At 41.6% G+C, this 23,035-nt stretch overlaps 1 protein-coding gene across 6 annotated transcripts in view; it reads left to right on the top strand.

The window, feature by feature from the left end:
* ZMYND11 (zinc finger MYND-type containing 11) overlaps positions 1 to 8,175 on the top strand; it is a 110,116-nt gene extending 101,941 nt beyond the window's left edge. For all 6 annotated transcript variants that reach the window (XM_063125822.1, XM_063125846.1, XM_063125830.1 and 3 more), the window contains 5 exons: positions 467 to 674; positions 2,385 to 2,453; positions 3,319 to 3,591; positions 4,671 to 4,856; positions 5,317 to 8,175. In XM_063125822.1, the coding sequence (XP_062981892.1) occupies positions 467 to 674; positions 2,385 to 2,453; positions 3,319 to 3,591; positions 4,671 to 4,856; positions 5,317 to 5,439 (859 nt within the window). In that variant the 3' untranslated portion in view covers positions 5,440 to 8,175. The remainder of the gene's footprint in view (positions 1 to 466; positions 675 to 2,384; positions 2,454 to 3,318; positions 3,592 to 4,670; positions 4,857 to 5,316) is intronic.
* The last annotated feature ends 14,860 nt before the right edge of the window (positions 8,176 to 23,035 follow it).

The raw sequence follows: 23,035 nt of genomic DNA, 5'->3' as shown, positions 1-23,035 counted from the left end.
GGATCCCTTCATATGGAGGCAGAGCAGTGTGGGTGACGCGTCTCTGCAGTGCGATGCCCTATAGCTCTGTGCTTCGTGTGGATGACTCAGCTACAGGGACAATCGTTTTCTCACCTGATTGACACCAGGCCAGGATCATCCCTCAGGGAAGCAGCTCCCAGTGCCACTGCAGCTGTACATGAAGGAGGGCAAAATCTCTGCTGCCAAAATACCGCAATCTGTTGCAGACACTGCTTGCAGATTTTGAAGCCTGTTGCAAGAACTAAATTGATTAGTAACCTGATTGTTTTTCAAGGAAATGGAAGTTGAAATTAAAATTGTGCATGTGTGGAAATGCAGAAGAATGCCTTTGCTTCATGCATTTAGGCTTATGTGCCTGAAACTGTACAGGCTCTTGGTATAACTTGGGGGCTCATTTGAAACATGCACGCACACTTAAATTAGTCTTTTCATTTCCATTGAGCAGGGCCTGGATCCCTTCAGAAAACATTCAAGACATCACAGTTAATATACATCGGCTGCATGTAAAACGCAGCATGGGCTGGAAAAAAGCATGTGATGAGCTAGAACTACACCAGCGTTTCCTTCGGGATGGCAGATTCTGGAAATCAAAGAATGAGGACAAAGGAGAGGAGGAAGCAGAGTCCAGCATCTCTTCCACTAGCAATGAACAGGTGAGTTTGTCCTGGAAAGTCACAGCTTCTGGTAAGGATGACCTACAGTGGATGTACACAAAGTCAGGCTGTTGCTTTATTCTGCTTTTATATTATCAGGACTGTATGAGAGCCAGTGTGGTGTAGTGGTTAGAGTGTTGGACTGGGAGTCGGGAGATCCAGGTTCTAGTCCCCACTCGGCCATGGAAGCTCACTGGGTGACTTTGGGCCAGTCACAGACTCTCAGCCCACAGACTCTCAACCTACCTCACAGGGTTGTTGGCGTTGTGAGGATAAAAATGAAGAGGAGGAGGATTATGTACGCCGCCTAGGGTTCCTTGAAAGAAAAAAGATGGGATATAGTAAATATAATAAATAAAATAAATAATAAATAAATATGTATCCCTACTTTGAGTAAACAAACAGATTCTGCACCAGAGTCTATCCCAGTGAAACTCCGCAGTAGATTATAGTAATAAGGTATTGGGCCTTTTCAGACAACACCCTCACCCGCTAACCCTTTTGCAGGAAATGGTTAATGAGCATGTTTAAACCATGGTTATGTAGCCACCATGGTTAGGAATGGTTCACACGTCACGCTAAACCATAATGTTTAGCTCACAATATTTAAACACTGTGGCTTAGCATGTTGTCTGAACAGGGTTATTCTGGTTTTGAGATCCTGATGAGGATTAGGTCAGTTGTAAAGCCAGATGTTTCAGAATAGTACATCTAATGCAGGGGGGGGGGGGTGTTAGTCCATGGCCTGAATTCCCACCTAGGAAAGGCCTTGGAGGCTGCATTCCAACTGTGGCTGGGGCCAAAGACAGAGTAGGGCCAAAGTATGGTTCTTACCCATTTTCAGCCTATTCAGAAGTAAGCAGGCCAAGCCTCTGCATATTCTACTCTGTTCGTCAAGCAGGACCGAAACTCTCAGCAGCACTTTCAAATAGCATTTGAAACACTATGCATGTCTACTCAGAAGTAAGCAGAACTGAATCACTCAGCAGTGATTGGAGGTAAGCGCTTTTCCCTCCTGAGAGAGGGGCAGGGCCTGGGGAAGAAGCTAATGGATGAGGTTTTTATGAATGTTTTAAAGCTTAAATAACTGTTGTTGAAAACAACCACAGTCCTTTATCCTCACTGCTTTGCGTGTGGTTTGATTCCTATTAGGTTCAGATACCAAGACCGATTGTGGGGTTTGGGTTTTTTGTTTGATTGACTCAGTTTTGATTTTTCCACTCTTAGAGCCTTGAATGGGTGAAAGATTATGGATATTACTAACATGTCAGTAATATCTAGTCTGCTGTACTATGAATGTCTGCCTGGTTGGGAAACAGTTCCAAGTTCCCTTGGAGATAGAATTTCTCAGGTGCCCTGAAAGCTCATGGACATTTGATACCTTAATGAGTAAGACAATGTCACCCTGAGCTCTAATTACATCCTTGGGGCTCATGAGTACTAACTCGCATAGCATTGTGTCCTTCTTGGGACCTTTGCGAGTCTGGCATTGTATTTGGTGTGCTTTAAACTTTTCACAATTCAATATACAGAGAGAAATTAATTGATATTAATAAGCATTTATTTTGTGGGTTGCATTTTTTAATATCAGTCAACATTCTTGTTGTTGTTGCAAAAACAACCATCAGTCATTGTTGTATCGGCAAGTCTGAATTACTGTTTTATGGCATTTGAATTAATGGTGTATTATTTCTTCCACAATATCCCCAGTTAAAGGTTACTCAGGAACCAAGAGCAAAGAAAGGAAGACGTAATCAAAGCGTGGAACCCAAAAAGGAAGTAAGGAAGAGCATAACATTGGGTGCATGAATAAGGCGGAACAAAATTGCAAGAGGCATCTTTTCTTTCTTAGCATTCACAAATTGAATTCATGCGTCATTATTACTGAATGTGTGAATGTCCGAAAATTTATTTCTTAAAGAGTGCATTTGAACCTGTTGGCATTAATGGAAAGTTTCTTTACCAAAGTACTACTTTAATTTGCCTTACATACTGATCCAGTTTGGAACTTCTCAATACACCTCCATGTCAGTAAAACATCCATACCTTTAATTATCTGTCAGTTAAGTGTCTAAAAAACACAACGTTCCATAATATAACATTCTATAGTCTCGTACAGAGGTAACCCCTCAACTACAATTAAGAGCTGGAGAGAAGGCTATACGCTCATGCACTCCCTTCTGACTTTTCCAGTGTGGCTTCCCCTTGCTTTCTTTTTTTGCCTTAACCATGGTTTAGCACTATATCTGCACCAGCTGTAACCATGTATTAATTAATTATCCACTAAACTCTTGAGCAGTTACTAATTTCTATGCAGCCGAAGTCAGAGATACCTAGTTTTCCATTCTGCAAGAGCAGACTTTTATTTTATTATTATTACTGTATAGTAAGTAATATGGCAAGTTAATTCATTCCTACGCTAGATGTGATTTCTTCCCAACCTAATCAGGTAGTTAGCCAGCATTGGCATGGTCATCTGTGTTAATCTTGTAGCACCCTTTATCTTTAGAGGACGCTGCAAGGATGTGTTTATACCTAATTTATACATTGCTTCAATGTATTCCAGTCTTTATCTGTGAAAGCCGGATTATTGTGGCAATCTTCATTGGTCATTAAGAGGAGTCATTTTGTTGGTTCTTCCTAGGAGCCAGAGCCTGAAACTGAAGCAGTTAGTTCAAGCCAGGAAATTTCCACAATGCCTCAACCCATTGAAAAAGTTTCAGTCTCAACCCAGACCAAGAAATTAAGTGCCTCTTCTCCAAAAATGCTGCATCGGAGTACCCAGACCAATAACGACGGAGTGTGTCAAAACATGTGCCATGACAAATACACCAAAATCTTCAGCGACTTCAAAGAAAGAATCAAGGCTGATCATAAGAGGGAAACTGAGAGGGTTGTGCGAGAAGCTATTGAGAAGGTGACTAAAAGGAAGGATTTGGCAACAAATGCATTAATTCTAATTATGCACCACCATTGAATTTTATAGCAACATCGTGGGTGGGAGTGGGGTGGGATGGTCCATTCAGAATGTGGTTTCTGTTCCACATATGGGTGATAACCTCTGGCCAATCACTTTGCAAGAGAACTCTTCTAAAGAAGCCTGCAAAGATCTTGAGACCTGTGGGCATGCCTTTAGACACGGAATGCCACATTTAAAGAGATCTGGTGTAGAGTGTGAGGTGCTTCAGCCATGTCCAGAGCTCACTATTTGACCTTAGCAAATCTCAGCTCCCTCACTCCCATATCAGTAATGACAGTCACAGTTAAGTTGTTTATTTCCACTGGCTGGTCTGTTCAGATGTCGTAGACTTCATAAAATCAGACACAAATTTAGCTAGGAATCCAAAGAAGGGATGTCCAGAAAAGAACAATCTTTGTTTGGGTATTTGAACTGGCCTAAACTAAGAGTAAAAAAAAAGAATTTTAAATCTTCAGAGCAGTTTGATTTTTTAAAAAAAATTCTGTGCAAGTTGTTACAAGGCTACTATAAAGCTGTCTTTCCAATTAGAAAGGATTTCAATATTTTTCTATGATTCTGTCTGCACTTGCTTGAGTCAGGGATGTTGTAGGGTGAGGTACCCTACAACAGGAATTGTCTGTTTAAAACTGGAGAAATGCAGCAACTGGAGAAATGCAGCTGTACGTCCACCTGCTTTTCAAATTGCACAGATCAGTTATATACCTGTAGTGATTTGCACATTTACTCCAGTGCAGACACAGCTTGGAGAAATCTCAAAGGGTTTTTGTCAGGACTGTTTCAGTGCACCTCATCCCTACAACCCACATGGCAGCTTTGCTCTGGTGACCCTGTTGTGAAGCCTACCACACCAGTTGGCAGCCTAGGGGAACTCTACTAGTGACATTTCCACGTAGAGTGCACTGTGAATCGAGTGAGCTTGTGAACCACCTCCACCTCTGAAAGCAATGGATAATGTGGTGGCGATGATGATGATGATGATGATGACGATTGACATTCACCTGCTTCTTTTATCCCAGCTGCGTACAGAAATGGAGGAGGAAAAAAGGCAGGCTGTGAACAAAGCCATTGCAAATATGCAGACAGAGAGTGACAGGAAAACGAAGCAGGTGAAGGAGAAGTGCAAAGAAGAGTTTTTAGAAGAGGTTAAGAAGCTAGCCAGCCAGCACAAGCAACTGATCTCCCAGACCAAGAAGAAGCAGTGGGTAAGCAGCACTAGCTATAAACCACTACCCCTTGCATGTGGTGGCACTATCAGGGCTGATGGATGTTTAATGGCATGAGTGTTTTGTGATCCGGAGCCTTCTTCCAAAGATGCATGGGGAATGTGTAGGGCCTTTTCTCTCTCCTTTGCTTCTGCTGTCTCTATGCTCTAAGCCTTGGAATCATTGTTTACTTTCCCTTCTACCTGTTATCCACAACGATTTGTCATGTCGTGTGAACCCAGTCAAGTGTGATGCGTTGTGAGTCAGCCCTAAAGCTATTTCTATACCTAATGAAACCAAATAGAACTGGGAGCATTTTTTGCAGAAACTGATACAATAAGAGGTGAGCTGTAAGACAAGTAACAAATGTGGAGAGAAGACCGCGTGTGCCTAATTACAATTCCATCTCTTCTTCTTCTTCTTCTCCTCCTCCTCCTCCTCCTCCTCCTCTCACCCCCAGTGCTACAACTGTGAAGAGGAGGCCATGTATCACTGCTGCTGGAACACTTCCTATTGCTCCATCAAGTGTCAGCAGGAGCACTGGCATGCTGAACACAAACGCACCTGCCGCCGAAAGAGATGAAAGCTCCGTTCCCCTGCGAAGGAGTCCCCCTGGCTTAGTGCTGTCCTCTGACGCAGCAGGTTTCTTTTGGGGGTGGGGGAGTGTTTTTAAAGTTCGTTTCCAAGGAGTTAGAATTGTTAGAATTCGCTCCCCGGTTTTATTTTATTTTTTGCACCAGCCTTTAAAACACTTTTTCGTAAAGAACTTTTTGCACAGTTAAATTTCAGTCTTGTATTTTAATGCTCCACTCAAATTGTTCTTCCCTCCTCCTCTCCCCCACCCCCCAATTTCTTTTGTGACAGTAAGGCAATTTGAATCTCTGCTGGAGCACATTACTCTTTGGTAAATTTTAACCTAGGAAATTTGTTGAGTTTTCAGCAAATTAAAAAAAAAATGAAAGCAAAGTTTTTAGGTTTCATAGAGACTAAGAAATATAATGACAGGAACATTTTAAAGAGATCTGAATGTAAGAAGTTTAAAATGTTTAGAAAAGAAGAAGAAAAAAGCATACTACCTGGATGTAACACTTACCTGTTAATCACATGAGCTGGTTTTGTTCAGCTTAATTTACTGTTTAAAGGCATTATCTATTGGTTTGCACCAGTGGGTATACGATTGAATTTTGGGAACAGGGTTGACACAGCAGGTACTTGTCCTGCATATTTTTTCTTAAACTTTTTTCCCAATTGTGTTTGTTTCATTATTATTTTTCAATATATAGCTTTTATAACAAAAAAAATATTAGCTTTGATCTTATCGCTTAAAAATCACAGGGGACTGGGGTAGACTTTTGCTGAGCCGGATCGTAGAGGAAAAAAAAATATTTAAATTTTAAATTTACATTTTTGCACATTTCATCCTCCTTCTTACATGAATGCTTGTAAAAAAAAAAGGCCAAAAAAGAAGAAAAACACCACAATTCTACATTTAGACATATATGGAGCTATAAGGATGAGGCATAAGAAGAAAACAGGCGTAATAATTTGTCCCCTTGCAGCCCACTTCCCTACCATATGGAATGTTATTTGACTGACCGTTAATCTACATTGCTTAGTCAACAGTAAATTAATTAAAGTTGGGGGATGGGGAAGCACTTAGCTTTCACAGAAGCAATTATGTCTGTAATAATTGGTTATCGCCATCTCTATACTTAGAATGAAGAATAATGCATGTTAATTTTCCTGTATTAAAGATGCTGTGATTTGTAAAAAGTCTGTCTTTTGCGGAATGTCTGGATAAAGAAGCGTTACCAATAGGAATGGATCGATAGTTGAAAACTGATTGCCCACCCGCCATCTTTCCTTCCTCTTGTTTATTTTATGTAAAGGTATATATATAAATTGCATCCATGTTCAGAGACAATTTTTTAATAATAGGTGTAAAGTTTATTTAACCAACTTTTTCTTTTAAAGCATCTCACCATTTTAAGGTTCTTTCAAAAAGGTGGTCTTAGACTCAACTAATTCCCGTTAATAATTTAGCCATTTTTTTCAAGTTTGAAAAATAATTTGTAAATATTTATTTAGACCTTGGATATTTATTGAAAGCGATGACACAATGGAAATAATGGGAACGGAAGAACCGGGAGGAAAAGCTTTTTCTTTTCTTTTAGTTTTTCTGGATTTTGTCAGGGTCAATATGAAGATGAAGCTCATACTAAGCTTCTGTGATCTGTCAGTACAATCCAGATCATAAACATACAATGGTGATTGGAATAGAGTAGGTGCTACCAGATAATTTCCAGGACAAGTTTTCAAAATTCAGACCGCACTGTCTGAATTTAAATTGGACACAGTAGTAAGATGAAGTCACGAAGAGTCGGAAGCGACTGAACGAATAAACAACAACAAGTAAAATGGTAACTTTATCCCCAATCCAGAGATCTTTTGCACATGCAAATATGCATATGACTCTTACATGCGATAAGCTGCCCCATTCAATCTGGTGAGAAAAGTACATTCACATATGCATAGGAAAGCACATGTCAACTTGCTTTCTTCATTGAAATGAATGGCTAAGCTATTGCTGTCAGAACTCCATACAAGCATTAGCACTTCTAGTCCCAGAGAAGGATCCTAGGTTGGGCTGAATATCTGCTAACTTTACCTTGGCACCTAATATCCTTAATAAATGAGTAATCAATAGCTTTTTTTGCTCTGTGTTGTGACTGTAAAGGAAGCCATCACCCCTACTGCAAGCGCAACAAAGAATGCACCCTTTGATTAATTTACAATTCCTAAAAAAAGAAGAAAAAAACTTCGGTCCAACCCTATAAAAGCAAGTTTTTGTGAAAACTCTCTTTTTTTGGTGTAAAATCATTCCAGGATATGTAATATTTAACTGATAGCTGCATGAAAGTAAGGTTCGTGTTCTTTTGGCTTTTATTTTATTTTATTTTTTGTCTCTGTTGACACAGTTGCACATTTTCAAGTTACTACAGCGTGAAAACTGCGTGTTTTTTTTTAAAAAATCAACAAAAGAACAGCAACAAAAAAATTGTGGCCTGGTTTTGTATAAGTTTTAGGGGGAAATATCATTGTTTTAGGAATCTTGATTTTAAAAATACTTTTTTTCCCTGCAAATCATAAAGCTATATTAAAGTGTTGAGCTTAGCCACTATGCACATTGTAATTTACTCATTGTGGCTGTCCAGTTCTATGATGCATTCTGGCATTTTGTAAGCTGCTCTGACTAGCAATATATAGAGTCATTAAATGTGTTAACATTGGTTAATAAATGTATTTGAAAAGACAACAATGCTTTGTAGTTTTCCCGTGATATGTTACTCCTGGACTTTTGCATGAGCAACACCAACCACAATCACACTGTTCATGCCTCTTTTCGCAGAGGGTGAATGCAGGCAAACAGGTTTTTCATGTGACAATTATAAGTTAGCCTGATTGTTTTACAGTCATGTTATAGGCCCTTTCTACCCTTAAGGGTTATCCCAGGAAAATTGAGGGATCCTGCCTGCTCCCAGGATCCCCTGTGTGGCATTTGCATGGACAGGGATGATCCCGGGACAATCCCGGGGAAAATGGCAGGCGTAAAAATGGCCACAGAGTTGACTAAGGCCTAAACTACACCAGGCAGGATATTGCACTATGAAAGAGGTATGAAAGTGGTATATAAAAAGCAGGAAGCACACAACTACTTTATAGCAGTATTGAAGTGCACTGACAATTGTTGGGGCCCATTGATATATACCATATACCGCTTTCATAGTGCTATATCCTGCGTGGTGTAGATTAGGCCTTAGCATTGCTTGTTGACATTCATCTTTCAGTCCCTACTATTCCCTGAATGCCATCTAAGATGGGGAAAGGAAAACAAATACAGATATAGATGGTTCTGAGGTCTCTTGTAAAGCACTTGGACCCTGCTTTATGGTGACTGTGGTAATACCCGCCTCCCAAGAGGAAGGATCTGCACTCACCAACCCCTTCTCTTCAAGTTGACTCTGCTTTGTAACAAAGGGGAGACACTGCTTCAGGAGCAAGGATTGCCCCACCTAAATATCAATAATAGCAAGTTAGCACAGATAAAATAATTTTCCTTTAGATTGTCACAAATACGTTTATATTCCCCCTTACATGGAACTCTCCTTGGCATATGCTGCCCGAGGGCATCATTTCTCTAATTATTACTGTAATTCACCTATATTATTTTATGTATTATATTTATATGCTGCATTTCCTCTGGAGAATTCAAGGCAGCATATATAGTCCTCTTCTATCCCCTTTGTCCTCACAACAACCTTGTATAGTAGGTTGGGTTGAGTGATAATGATTGGCCCTAAGCAGGGACACATGAACATGCAATGTACCAGTTTGCTGAGGTTTTCCAAATGCGTCCTCAAAGATTCTTTCACCTTATTTGCGTTCCTGAACAAGTGTGTCTTTTTTTTTTCCTGATCAGAAAAAATTGTCATTTTTTAAGTGCTCAATTTTCCCCAATTGGGAAAAAATATTTATTCATTTATTGAAAAGAATGTATTTCCCAACCAAAAATGTGCATTTCCCCCATAGGTTAAAGCATGAAAATGTGAATTTTGGGAGGGAGTGTGCATATGCTCATTTCCAGAAGTCCACATTAGCATAAGTGCACACTTGGGAACGCAAACGTACATTCAGAAAATTGCAAAACTTTCCTGAGAATTGGATTTCTGCTCACATTGGGGGTTGCGGATGGGACATCTTTGCATGAATTGCGGACAGGAACAAAATGCTCATACATCCTTAGAGCATCATCAGAGAGAGGGGGGAAATCGCATTTCCCTATCATCACTTTTCCGTCCCACAATAGGGTTGAGCACCTTCCTCTTTCTTCTTTCGGCCACGTGGCCCATTCAGTGGGTGTTTTTATCACGCTGCTTTTCCTGTGCACAGCAGAAATTGGTGGCAAGTTTCGCTTCAATAAAAAAACCCCAAATTTTCCAGGTCTTATTTTGTCACGGAAAATAGAGCAGAAGGAGCGGGAGATGCATGGGAGCCGGATGGCATTGTCAAAAGGACCCACAAACATCCGTAAGTGGCCAATAATGAGTGTGCTATAAAACACTCGCCCAATGACGCTCCTAGCCTCACCCAGTGAGCTTCATGACTATGTTTGAAGCTGGCTCTCTCCAGTCCTGGCCCAACATGCCAACCACTACACCAACCCCCTGATCGCTGGAGTTGCAGCACATTCCTATTGATTTCCCTTAGATGGTACACACTCCCCAGCTTTTAGCTTCTCTTCTTTCCTAGTGCTTAGCGGATCATGTGTTTGGGATTTGCTTACAGCAGTTTTAAAGTCCTCTGCCAAATGTAGCTCGGTTGAATATATTCACATATGTGATCCCTATACAGACACATCTGCTTTCCAACTGTGTTACTGAATCATTTTTTTTTTTAAAAGAAAACGTCTAAAGACCAGAAATGAGCTGGGCATCCTTACTCTAAGAGAATTTAGTCGTTAGTGGAAAGACATTTTACACATAAGAAAAACCTTTCCCCCCCCACCTCTGTTTTTTACATTTTTGAAGTTTTAGTACAGGTAGTTTATGATTAAAGTTGCTATGAAAACAATCTGTCTTGTGAGTTTAAATTGTTCACTAGTCGCTATATTTCTTCTCTGCCTGCCTCACAGCTGATCATCGGCAGGTTCAGGGAAAGGAAGGAGTTTTTCTACTTAAAAAGATAATAATAAATGTTTGACAGGGACAGTGAGTGTAGATCTTTACTGGTGCCATTGGAGGCTCCTGCGGGTGCCCTGCCATTGGGAATCCCTGCTTCAGCTCACACTTTAGCTGTTTGAGGCTTGCAGTGAGCGGGGAGGGGTGGGGTAGTGGTTTCAGGAGGGGGGAAAGAAAGCAGAGGGAGGAGTTTTCCTTTCCCCTCCTGAAACTGTGCCCTGAATCTGAGTGTTTTGTCTCTATACAGCAATTTTGTGAGATTTCTTGAGCATGGCCTTTTCCTATGTCACATGGTACATGCACCCAACCAGAGGCGGATCTATCTTTGTGGCGAATGGGGCGGCGACCCTCCGCCTGTGCCCCACCCACTTGTAGCAGAGGAATTCCCCCTCAACCAGGCTCCGATGCAGGGCAGGCAGCTGCTGATTGCCAGAGATGATGTTCTGGCCTCCTCCAGTAATCTCACCAGCCCCAATGAGCACCAGCCGCCACTGCACCTAGCCCTCATCCCTGCTGTATGAGCCCCCAACACCATTTTTCTTCATTGCCCTCCCCCCTTCAAGTACACCCATAAACATCTTGAGGCTTAAAAACTGCTCTGACCATTCAATAGCACATAAACGGAAGTGGTGCCTGAGTGCATAAACGCCTGTAGGACATGTCTAATCTGTACACCTTCAGAGCCAGCCACCCAATTGTCTGTTAGCTCATTCCCCGGTCCATGTTAATCATTCTATATGTGGTAAGGAAGGACACCAAAGCCTGAAGTTCACTCTCAAGCCCCACTGTTAAGGACAAGAGGTCAGCAATGGGAATCCCCTCGATCAAAGCTGTGCCCCAGTTTGCAGATGCCAAAGCAGGAAAAGGCTCTCAACATTGGTGCCTTTATCAACAGAAGTTGCTGCCATGCAGCTTCATGGGCCAGTTGGGAAGGGGTGGGGCAGGAGAAACAGAGAATCGTGGAATAGTAGAGTTTGAAGAGGCCTGTAAGCCCATTGAGTCCAACCACATCCGGACCACCCCCCAGGCAGATTAAACCCTTGGCCCAGAGGGTCCACATCCTTTCCATGGCGCTTTTTCTATGATGGCACCAATGCTGTGGAATCCCCCCCCCCTCCAGGGAATTTGTCTGGCTCACTCCACTGAGATTTTTTAGGAAGTCTGCTAGGACATTTTGTTTCACAAAGCCTCCTGGTTGTTTTGTTTATTACAAAAATAGTCTTCGGCTTTGTATTCTGCACATGGCTTTTGCTAATTGTTTTATCATCATTCCTTCTTAGTACCACACACGCAGGGAGTTGCATGCCGATCCGTTTAAAATACGGTAGTAGTGTCAACATACTTTGGGGGACTCATTAGGTAGGAAAAAGTATAATCATTGGTAAATTAGAAGAAAAGAACATAACACAAAAGAACAGCCTGACAAGGATTTGTATCCGACACCTACGGAAACGTGAGGGTTGCTTCTACTTTCTTGATGGGGTTGGGTGTGGGAGCTCCAGTTCTGCTCCCACACCCCGTTGCGTGTGCAGCTGCCACATTTGGCCTATGTGTAAGCATGCTCTTAGAGAAACTTACTCCCAGGTAAGTGATTATAGCAATGCAGCTTAGTAGATGGGATATAAAAGTCAATGTTGAAGGCATAAAAATCTGTTTGTACTCTTGCTAGTCTAATGTGACTTAGAGTCTGCTGCCTCATACTCCTAAGAAATCAGGAGCTGTTGCAATTAAGCAGGAAATCTCTGAAATTAAAACAATATCAATGTTTGGGCTGGAGTAATATAGCCCACAGATGTGGCCTAAAAATAGCTACAGATTCCACAGACAGAAGGCGCCGTGGTGTGACGTTGCCTGTATGTGGTTTCTGAGCAAAACAGTCTTCCAGCGGAGAAGAGATACCCTGATTCCACAAACTAACAACTCTGGGGCACATAGAAGTGTTATGTACAGCTTTGTTTCCAGCTAGATCAATGGGATTAGATACATTTATCCCACACTGCGGCCTAACTGATTTGTGGCGCATCATAAAATGCATGCTAAGCTTCCCAACAATCTGGGGCAGAGGGCCCTGCTCACAGACTTCACATGTCAACTCAGAAGTAACCTACTCTTGGAAATCCCTGCTCACCCTACTATGGGTGTGATCCAGATGCTATACCTGCGGGTGAAGGAGAGCGATTGGCCCACACAGGATCCTGCCTTACAATTTGAGGCCAATCATGTAGGGCTATAGCCAGTGGGGGCTAGTGGTTCCGATGTCAGTGGGCTGGTGAATCCGCACTGTGTTTCAGCCAGAACAAACCAAAACTCTAAATGACCAATCTAAGCACCTTGGATAGCTCCTTTAGAGTTCGGACTGAAACCCAGAGTGGATTCACTGCCCCACTGACATGAGAGCCACCAGCTTCCTTTGGCTATAGCCCAGAGGATGTGTGGGAGTGTAAGTTCTGGGTGGGGCCAGAGGCTGATGGAAACTGCACTGGAAACCCTTTTCCATTCATTTCTCTCAACCCCCTTCGCTGCCAGCTTCCTGATCTCTGCACATGTGACATGAGCTCTCTTCATGGGGGAGGGGAAATCTGGACAGTGCCACTGATTTTTAACATCCACTTATATATTAAAGAAATAGGAGCCAAACAGTATGCTCCATCATATTTTTATTTGAATGTAAATGGTTTGTTTTGATTCATTTTATGAAATGACCTGTAATTACTCTATTTTGTGGCTTAGATAGTCTTGGAAGGCACGGCGCGACATGTCCAAAATTTAATTTGCATTGATTAAATTTAAACTACTGACTTTACTATAGCTATTTAAGGACTTTTTTTCCAGTTGTCCCATTAGCCATTATGTAAACTACACGCTTGCAATTAGCTGCTGCTGATAAGCACTGACACGTCAAACCTTGCTAAGGTTATAACCTCGCCCTGATAGTTCCACATTTCTGAGACCTTGGTTTCATTCACCTGTCTTCATGCGTATCACAGCATGTTTTTCCTTTTACAGAAGCAAACTGTGAATGCAACTGCTCCTGCAAGGCTTTTATTCCACTCATCACTGCCAAGGCATAACTGGCAAAACTATGAGATCAAAGCTTTAGAATAGAATTCTAAAATGGAGACATACTTTGGCTGCAATCCTATACTCACTTACCTGGGAGTAAGCTGAATTGAACTCAATGGGACTTATTTCTGAGTAGACATGCATAGGATTGTGCTGTTATTTATCATCATTATCGATGGCGATGATGATGATGATGATAATTTTGCTTGTTTATTATTACATTTGTATCCCACCTTTTTTCCTCTTGCAAGAAACCTATGGTGTCATCAGCATCAGCATCAGTATAATATTCTTACCCGCCTCTCCATTTTGATCGAGGCAGGGAACAGCAGTAAGTATAAAATTCCGATTAAAAACATAGTATACATTGTTAAAACATCCTAAAAAACATCCTAAAAGCATCCTAAAATTCCACTGGCTTGCATGGTTCTCCCTCTCATCTCCATGTTATCCTCACAACAGCCCTGTGAGGTAGGTTAGGCTGAGACTCAGTGACTTGGACCAAAGTCCCCCAGTGAGCTCAACAGCTGAGTGGGGCCCAGAACCCAATTCTCCCTAGTCCCAGTCCAACACTCTCGCCAATCCATCACACTGGTTATAGTGCAGAGATAAAGCACAGTGTGTCCACCCCAAGCTTTGAATGTGCCAACTGACAGCAAACCTGAGTTTCACTGGGGATATAAGCAGAGACCTACAACTCACAAAGTATGTGCTCTACCAGTGAGCTACAGGCACCAATGTAGGATAGGTTCACATTCCATAATCTGCGTTGTCTGGCTTTGGAGCCTAAAGGCACAACAGCCTCTTTTCTTCCCAGGCTTTGATGGCCAAGCAAGAGAACATCAACAACAACAAAGACTCAGCTTTTGAAATTGAATCACAAGGCAAGTAAATTTCCTTGTGCTCCTTTTAAAAGGAGTCTTCATTGTCGAATGATATAAAAAACCCACTGTAAAGGCGAGGAGAAGGGTGGAGGAATTAATCCATCACGCTTTTTGCCCAAAGTCTCTTCTTAAATCATTAAGACGCAAACAGCAATTCTTTGGGAAGCCCAAGGTGACTATTTCATGCAGGAGCTAGAAGCTGGGAGAGAGAGAAAGAACTCATAACTCTTTGGGCAAGCGACATTCATCTTTCTATCCAGACCTGGCATTTTCACAGCCCCCCCCCACCGCCTGAGGCTCTTTGGAAGGAGGGTCTTACAAAGTTCAATCTGAAGTTTTAAAAGATAGATTACGGGCACAATGCAATGCTTGTTTAGACAGAAAAAAAGTCCTACAATTCCCAGCAATGCTGAGAGTTGTAGGACTCCCCCACCCCTGTCTAAACAGGCATAAAATCATGACCTTCTGTGCTTATGTTACTGTATCTTCTTGATTCTTTGACACCTTGGGAGGTCAAAGTCACACCCACATTTTCAAAGAACGACCACCCCAATCTATGAAGTTGTGAGTTCATGAACTGACCACCAATCCTCAAGCGTGGGCATATTTCCAGGGCGGGGGGCTATCTGAGCATTCATGTAGCCTGTATCTGCACTTCTGGCTCTGAATGTTGCACAGAAGACCAGCGCTGCACTGCCAAATACAGTAGGGTAGTCTGTTGAGGAGGGGAGGCCAAGGAGGAAGGGGGGATTCCCCAAATTGAGCTCCCCAGACAGAAGGTACCTTTCCTGGGATCGCTCACTTTCCCCTGCACCACAGGTTGAGCAGGGTCCCTGATCTTCCACGTAGCAGTCAGAGAGGTGGGTAAGAAAATAATAATAATAATAATAATAATAATAATAATAATAATAATAATAATAATAATAATAATAATAATTCCAGGCTGTCATGGGGAGGAGCAGGCAGCAAAGCCTGCTTCTGCCAGCCCAGTTGCAAGTCCCTAAATGGAGATCCAACCCACCATTGCACCGTTCTGCAGCTTCTGGCTGAGCTTTTCCTCCGTTTCTCTTCCCCCATGTCCACGCAGTGGAATATCCCCTCCCTGTGAGATTCACTTTCCCAGCCTCTATGAGTCTATGAGATGCCCCATCTTGAACAGTCCTGGAGAGGTTTTTTCTTCTTCTTTTTTTTGGTCTGGTCTGTTTCAACTACAGACAGAGATCTAGAGAGGAGCAGATTGCTTCTCTAGAACATCGGCTCAACTTCTTAATCAACAACAGCAACAACCAGGATTGAAGAAGCAAGAACAACAGCGGTTGAAGAGGAAAGGGAGACATGTCTGCTTGCATCAAAGCTTTTGACTAAGTCTGGACTGTGGAAGGGACACCCTTTGTGGTGTGAAAAAGGAAGCAGAGGGCATTTCACCTGGAGGACACCAACTCGGGGACATTTTCTGACTTCATGTGCTGGACAGCAATGCCATCTTGATGGGTTTTTTTTTTTTAGCAAATCAGGCAATATATAAATGCTAATTATATATAAAAATAAATGAGCTCCCATCATCCCCAATGGTGGCTAGGCATGATGGGAGTCCAGCACACCTGGAGGGCAACAGTTTGTAGACAGCTGGCTTATCACTTGTTTACCTATTACCAGCTTGATGAAATATTCCTTTATGCTTTATAGCTGAATCTAGAAGTCAGATGCTAGCCTTCACAGCGCCATCTCAACAGTGGAGGCTGGGGGCTTCCATGTCAGTGGGGTGGTGAATCCGCTCCGGGTTTCAGTCAGAAACAGCCAGAATTCTGCACTTTAAAGAGCTCCTTCAGAGTTCTGACTGATTCTGATTTAAATCAGAAGTAGATTCACCTCCCCTGTGACATCAGAGTCACCAGCTTCGACTGACTCTAGATTGCCTTTGAGGCCCTATGAATATGTGGTCTAGATTACCATTAATATGACCATGGGTGCATTTGAATGTTAAAGAATTCTTCATCCCTTTAGCAAAAAAAAAAAAAAAAAAAAAATCTCCAAGACTGCAGGGAAAGAAGTCCATACCTGATTCATGTATTTTTTAGTTGTGTTACCTGCTGGCTATCTGCCTTATGATTTAAGAACTAGACATGAACGTTGCACCAAACCCTCATTCACAAAATTGCATTTGGTCACTGAATCTTCTAGGTGTGGACAAGGGGTGCAGTTGAAGCTTGTGACCACTGGAGGGCACTATAGTGTTTACTAAGCTGACCATCACATGGTGTTTGGCCCAAAAAGATTATTTCTGTTCAGGGCCTACTCAGATCTTATGTGTCCTAAAAAGGCTATCAAAACACCCTCTTGTGGCCCATCGAGGCTGTAACATTTGTCAGCTGCCTACCAGGTGCTCTATGCCAACTAGGTCTCCACCCAGTTGGCATAGACCACATGGAGACCCCAGTTGACATCATCCCCACACCAAAGCTGCACATTTCTGGGTCAATACCCAAGTTAGAATCCCACATATATGTATCCCATGTAAAGGCATGTTTAAGAGCTTTGTCATATTTGAATCAGCACCCACTTGCAATGAAGAGATTGGAAATGGAGATAGTGCAATATATATTGTTCTGTACATATAGAATAAATTCAACTATGTCAGTACCAGCGTGGTGTAGTGGTTAGAGTGTTGGACTGGGATTTAGGAGACCTGGGTTCTATGCCTAACTTGGCCATGAAGCTCACTGGGTGACTTTGGGCAGACACTGGCTTTCGGCATAACGTACCTTAAGGGTTGTTGTGAGAATAAAATGGAGAGGAGGAAGAAGATGATGCATAGGAAGGACTTGGGTTCCTTGGAGAAAAAGCAGGGCATAAATGTAATAAATAAATAAACATACAAAAATGATGCCTTTAACCCATCTGTGATCGTGTCCTTCACAAAATGCCTCCATCTATGTTTAAAACATAATATGCTTTAATCCAGCTCAAGGATTAAAGCCATTTCAGAGCTGATTCAGACGGGTATTGCTTCCAGCTAACCCCTTTGAATAAACACCTCATGCCAGTATTCTCGTTGCATGTAGCGTGGCCACTTACTAATTGCCAAAAACACAGGGCCAAAAAAGAGGGCAAAAGAAGACACTGACTTGCATAACATATGTATATACTCATTTATATGTAGAGATGCAAATTTAGGAATAATTATTATGGGTTGGATCCACGACCTGGCTTCCTCAAGAGGCAGGGAGCTTCCTCGAGAGGAAGGGCTCTGCTCACAGAAAGTCCCACCACCCAATTTTGGGGATCCCCCTGCTCTCGCACACCATAGCTCACCCCATTCAGCATCCACCAATTTGGATGGCTTTAAAAGGGGGTTGGATAAATTGCTCGAGAAGGTGATCAATGGCTACTAGCCGTGATGGTTATGTGCTACCTCCAGTATCCAAGGCCATAAACCTATGTGCACCAATTGCTGTGGAACATGGGCTGGAGGGTGCTGTTGCACCATGTCCTGCTTTGTTGGTCCCTGGTCGACAGCTAGTTGGCCACAGTGTGAACAGAGTGCTGGACTAGATGGACCCTCAGGCTGACCCAGCAGGGCTCTTCTTACGTTCTTATGTCTCCGAGACTCTCTATGTAGCATTTTGAAGGGGCTGGGAGGGCTGCCGTAGGTAAGGATGGGGGCAGGAGGTCCACTTCCTCTAGTGCAGTTGATCCAACATAAATCTGGATCCAACACTATAGCTACAGTAGATCTCAACGTAGTGTGGAAGACTGGGAACTAGTGACCTGTTGACTGCCTTGCTAGTCTGTTGCCCAGATGTTAACTGCTCTTAAGGGTCTTTATCTTTAAACTGACATCGAATAGGACAGCCTTTCAAACACAGGCCACCTTCAGAAAGAGAACGGCCCCCTGGCAACTCTTCAATTAGAGGTCTGTCCTCTGTAAAAGAGGCCACCTTATATTATGTGAGCAAGGGAGCCTCTTAAGTGGAATTCTATGGAAAACCTTATTCTTATGATTATCTCCCTCCATGCCTCCATGTGTGCCCCCCTCCCCCCCCACTTTGGACATTGTTACATATGCAAAAATAAAACAGAAAATCGATTTACAACTTACTTTAGCACAGGAATCAGAGGCAGTGGCAGGTTCTCCTGGGCAAAGCATCTTTCCTCAACAGGGACTAGCACTACAAGTTCCAGAATCCAAGTAGTTGGAGTTTATATTTTTAAAAATGGAAGATTTAGCCATTACACGTTTATTTGTCCCAGCAGTCCTAGGTGCTAACAGGTGTGCTGGCTGGCAAGGAAGGGAACTGCAATTTGACACCTCTGGGGGACACTAGGGCAGGATCTAAACTACGGCTTTAAAACGGTTTATAAGAGAAGTGACAACTGTTGGAGCCCAGGACACACTCCGTATACAGTTTTCAAAACATTTTCAAAGTGTGATATCCAGCTTGGTATAGATCTGGCACAGGTTGTGAGAAAGCTAACCTAGAGCCTAATCCATTACCCAGGCGTGTGGTGTAATGGCTAAAGTGTTGGACTGGGAGTCAGGAGATCCGGGTTCTAGTCCCCACTCAGCCATTGAAACCCACTGGGTGACTTTGGGCCAGTCACACACTCTCAGCCCAACCTACCTCACAGGATTGTTGTTGTGAGGATAAAATGGAGAGGAGGATTATGTACACTGCCTTGGGGTCCTTGGAGGGAAAAAGGTGGGATATAAATGTAATAATAATAACAATAATAATAAATTATTATTATTTTTATTATTATTTAAGTCTGTGCCTCTTCCTTCTCTCGTCATGACTTCAACATCCAGTTAGCCTTTCCCCCCCTTCTCTCCACGTCCCTCTCCACCGCCCTTCTTTTTGTTAAAGTCTTGCCTGATGAACAAATTTGGAGATCTTGAAAGCCTGGCCACAATTTATTGATTGATTGATTGATTGATTGATTGATTATTTGTTTGGCCCTAATAGAAATTGAGAGTGTTAGCTGCGCAATAGATATGTTTCACAACATGCTTTGAGGAAACTCTTCAAGCAAGGGAAATGTATAAAACTTCTTGATGAAATCCACCTAGTTTTCAATCAAGAAGGAACTGCAATACCTCTCCAGCTTGAACCTACCCATGCACTACACTCGACATCTAAGGTCCTCCTCTGGGTGCCTTCTCTGAGGGAGGATTAGAAGATGGCAACAAGGGAGAGGCCTTCTCGGTGGTGTCCACCCTCCAATTTTATGGAATGATCTCCCCGATGAGTGCCAACATTGCTATCTTTTCAACACGAGGTCAATACTTTTTTCTTTTCCCAGGCATTTAGGTGCATGTGAGGAGTTTTTAATCTATCCCGGATTTGTTTTTATGGTTTGGCCGATTGCTCAAGGTTGTTTTTAGATGTATGTTGTCTTTGTGTGTACTGTCAGTTGTGTGTTTTTAAATTTTGCACATTGTTTTTAACGTAACCCATCCAGAGAGCTCCAGCAATGGGGAGGTATAGAAATATAATATAGAATAATAGAGAACAGTAACATTTCCCTTGATAAAGGCTTTCCTTGAAACATGTTGGAAATAATATCTATTACACAGCTTTTTTTGGTCTTGAATTTTTCTACAGCTCCTATCGATCCACTCTACTTGTGCAAACCCTTCCCCACCCCCCAATAATTTAAACACATTTTCACCCTGCAGATTATTGGCTGTGGTTGTTGTTTTTTAAAAAATATATATATGTAAAGAAACCTTACCTTAAATAAGGTAATATTGGACTCCCACATCTTGAGAGTTTAGATTTTGGCAGGCTTCATACAAGAAGTCTCGTAAGCTGTCAACTGTCCAAATATTACTTACCACTTTCATTTTTTTAAGCAATGCTGCCAGATACAACTGCCCATTTTATATCAAATAATAACACAATAAAACAACATATCATTGTGTGACATCAAATATTAAGTACGATTCCATGCCATCCAACATACTATCAAAGTGGTCATCTTAAGTTATTTTTCAAACAGGTCAGTGGTTGTTCACTGAAAAGATAGAAAATTACAGACAAGTTAGCTCAACTTTACTAGTAGCACCTTCTACATATGATTATTTGCATTAATCAGACAAAGACATGTGGCCCTCCAGATGTTGTTGAATGGCAGCTTCCACAAGCCCACACCATTGGCTAAACTGCACTCCCAACAACATCTGGAATGCCACAGGCCCTCCCACCTTCTTCTATGACACTACAAAGTGTATTGGCTTCTATAGCAGACTCACAAATGGCTTTCAAAATTTCCTAGCCATTAAACACCAAACACCTGCTTTGTCAACTGTTCAATAGTGTCAAATGTCAAGAGTTGGCTATCAAACACTGAAATAAAAGGTAATTGCTTGTCAAATGGAAGTATCAAATATTCTATTAATATCTCCATTTCGAGAAGAGCCGTAAAATATTCAGCATCAAAAACTGTGTTCTTAGGGCAAATCCCAAGAGCAAATTAGGGTGCAATCCTATGCATGTTCAGACAGAATGGAGTCCTGCAACTCCCAGCATTGAGCAAAGCTGGCTGGGACATGCTGGGAGTTGTAGGACTTTTTTTTTTCCTTTCTAAAAATGCATAGGATTGCACCTTTAATATTTTATTGTTTACTATTTGTAAGCCAACTAATAAAAAACCCTTTGAGATGGATAAAAATATACAAAACAATAAGTATGTTTACATTTAAAACACCTTAAATGCACATCTAAGAACATAAAGTAGAATCATAGAATAGTAGAGTTGGAAGGGGCCTATAAGGCCATCAAGTCCAACCCCCTGCTCAGTGCAGGATTTGCAAACCATGAGTGAATTAACTCCAGATCCTTATTGAGTGGGGAAGGTTTGGAGGATGGCATGTGAGAAACAACCTCAAGTCAACAAAACAAGTTTTTGTTTCCAGATGTGTGGGGGCAGGGCTCTGAAAAATGGGGAAACACCTTAGCTCATTAATAAAGAAACCTGTTATTTTCAGAGCAACAAAAATAAAAGCTTTTATTTGTTCATTTGAATATAAAACAGGCGTTATCACAGATGTACAAAGCGTACTGGGTGGTTTAACATACAAGAAGGTTGCTGTTTGTTTGCACATAAAAATTTTCATTTGAAACTGTGATTGGCTGAGTTACATGAATTTCTCTAACCAGTCACCACACTCTATGAAATAACGCTGCTAACATTCAACTGATAACAGGGACAGCCTTCCCTTGGGTAAAGTGTCAAGCAGGATTAAATATATATAATAAACAAGCACCATGAGGAATCTTCTCCTGTTTGATTAGTTTCGTGTTTAAATGTTCATTGTGTACCCTCTTTCTTTTTCTTTCTTTCTCTTAGGTGTGCATGTGCATCAGGTTGATTACATGGTTTTGTCTGACTTCAAAAGCACAAGGTCACAAGACAAACATTTTATACATTCTCATGAATGGTTTATCTACAGTACAGTTTCTAATACAGAACAATCCTTCTTTATTGCTGAATCTGATGGTACGTGTGTTTATTTCCTCACGACTTGCACGACAGAACTAGGAATTCAGGTCATCATCATTTACCGTCCTAAGTTTCAGAATTTGAACAACCCAAGATGACAGGTTGCAGAAGAGATCGGTTATTAACTGTGTCGTACGACTGCATTGCAGTTCTTTGTCATCTTCCCAGGAGTGGAAAGTTGACTTGGTGAAGGTTTGAAGTGATGCTTTAACAAAATGACAGCTAAATTTGTGTTTTGCAGCACTGAGTTCAGCAATAGCAAGGACATCACAAGTTAGTTCATACACTGTAATTATGCTCATCAGCAATCAATGGCTTGTCTTGACATTTTAAAGGGGGGAAAAGGTTTTTTTTATTTATTTTAGGGGATTGAAAAACAAACAAAAAACTCCACTTTGACAGAATGCTTCAGGACTGGTCTTTGGAGCATGAGTAGAAATATTCACAGGGCAAAGAAAATTTGAAAAAAAGGGGGCAAATTAAAATTTTAAAAAACAAAGAAGTTTGCCATGAGATGCTCTGTAATCTACATGCAGACTAAAAACCATCTCTTGCCTTCAAGGACTTCCCCCCCTCCCCCACCTTAAAAAAAAGAATTATGGGTCTTCAGAACCAAATGAAATCTGCAAAAGTAGACAAAAATATTTCCCTTACACATGTTATATAAAGGTCTTGTAGCTTTTGTCCTGCAACCGTCGTAGTCATGCATATTCTGTAATGAACGTCAGCAAGTTAACATTATTTTGAACCATTAAAAAAAGCATTCTTGGACTGTTGTTGTTTAAACTTCACCCTCAGATCAGACACAGGTCAACCAGCTTACACTGGGATAAAACCAAAATCAGCATTTAAAAAAAAGAAAGAAAGAAAGAAAAAGAAAGAAAGAAGAAAGGAAGGAAGGAAGGCAAATGAAGAAACTAGAAATGTAAGATTTAATTTAATTTATCCAAAGGAAGTTAAGGTTTTTTAAAAAGGCAGCTGTGATCCATGC

This window comes from Elgaria multicarinata, chromosome 1, assembly GCF_023053635.1.
Source record: "Elgaria multicarinata webbii isolate HBS135686 ecotype San Diego chromosome 1, rElgMul1.1.pri, whole genome shotgun sequence".
Classification (NCBI taxonomy): Eukaryota; Metazoa; Chordata; class Lepidosauria; order Squamata; family Anguidae; genus Elgaria; species Elgaria multicarinata.
The sequence above is the reverse complement of the archived record's forward strand: the minus strand, read 5'-3'. Positions and strand labels throughout refer to the sequence as shown.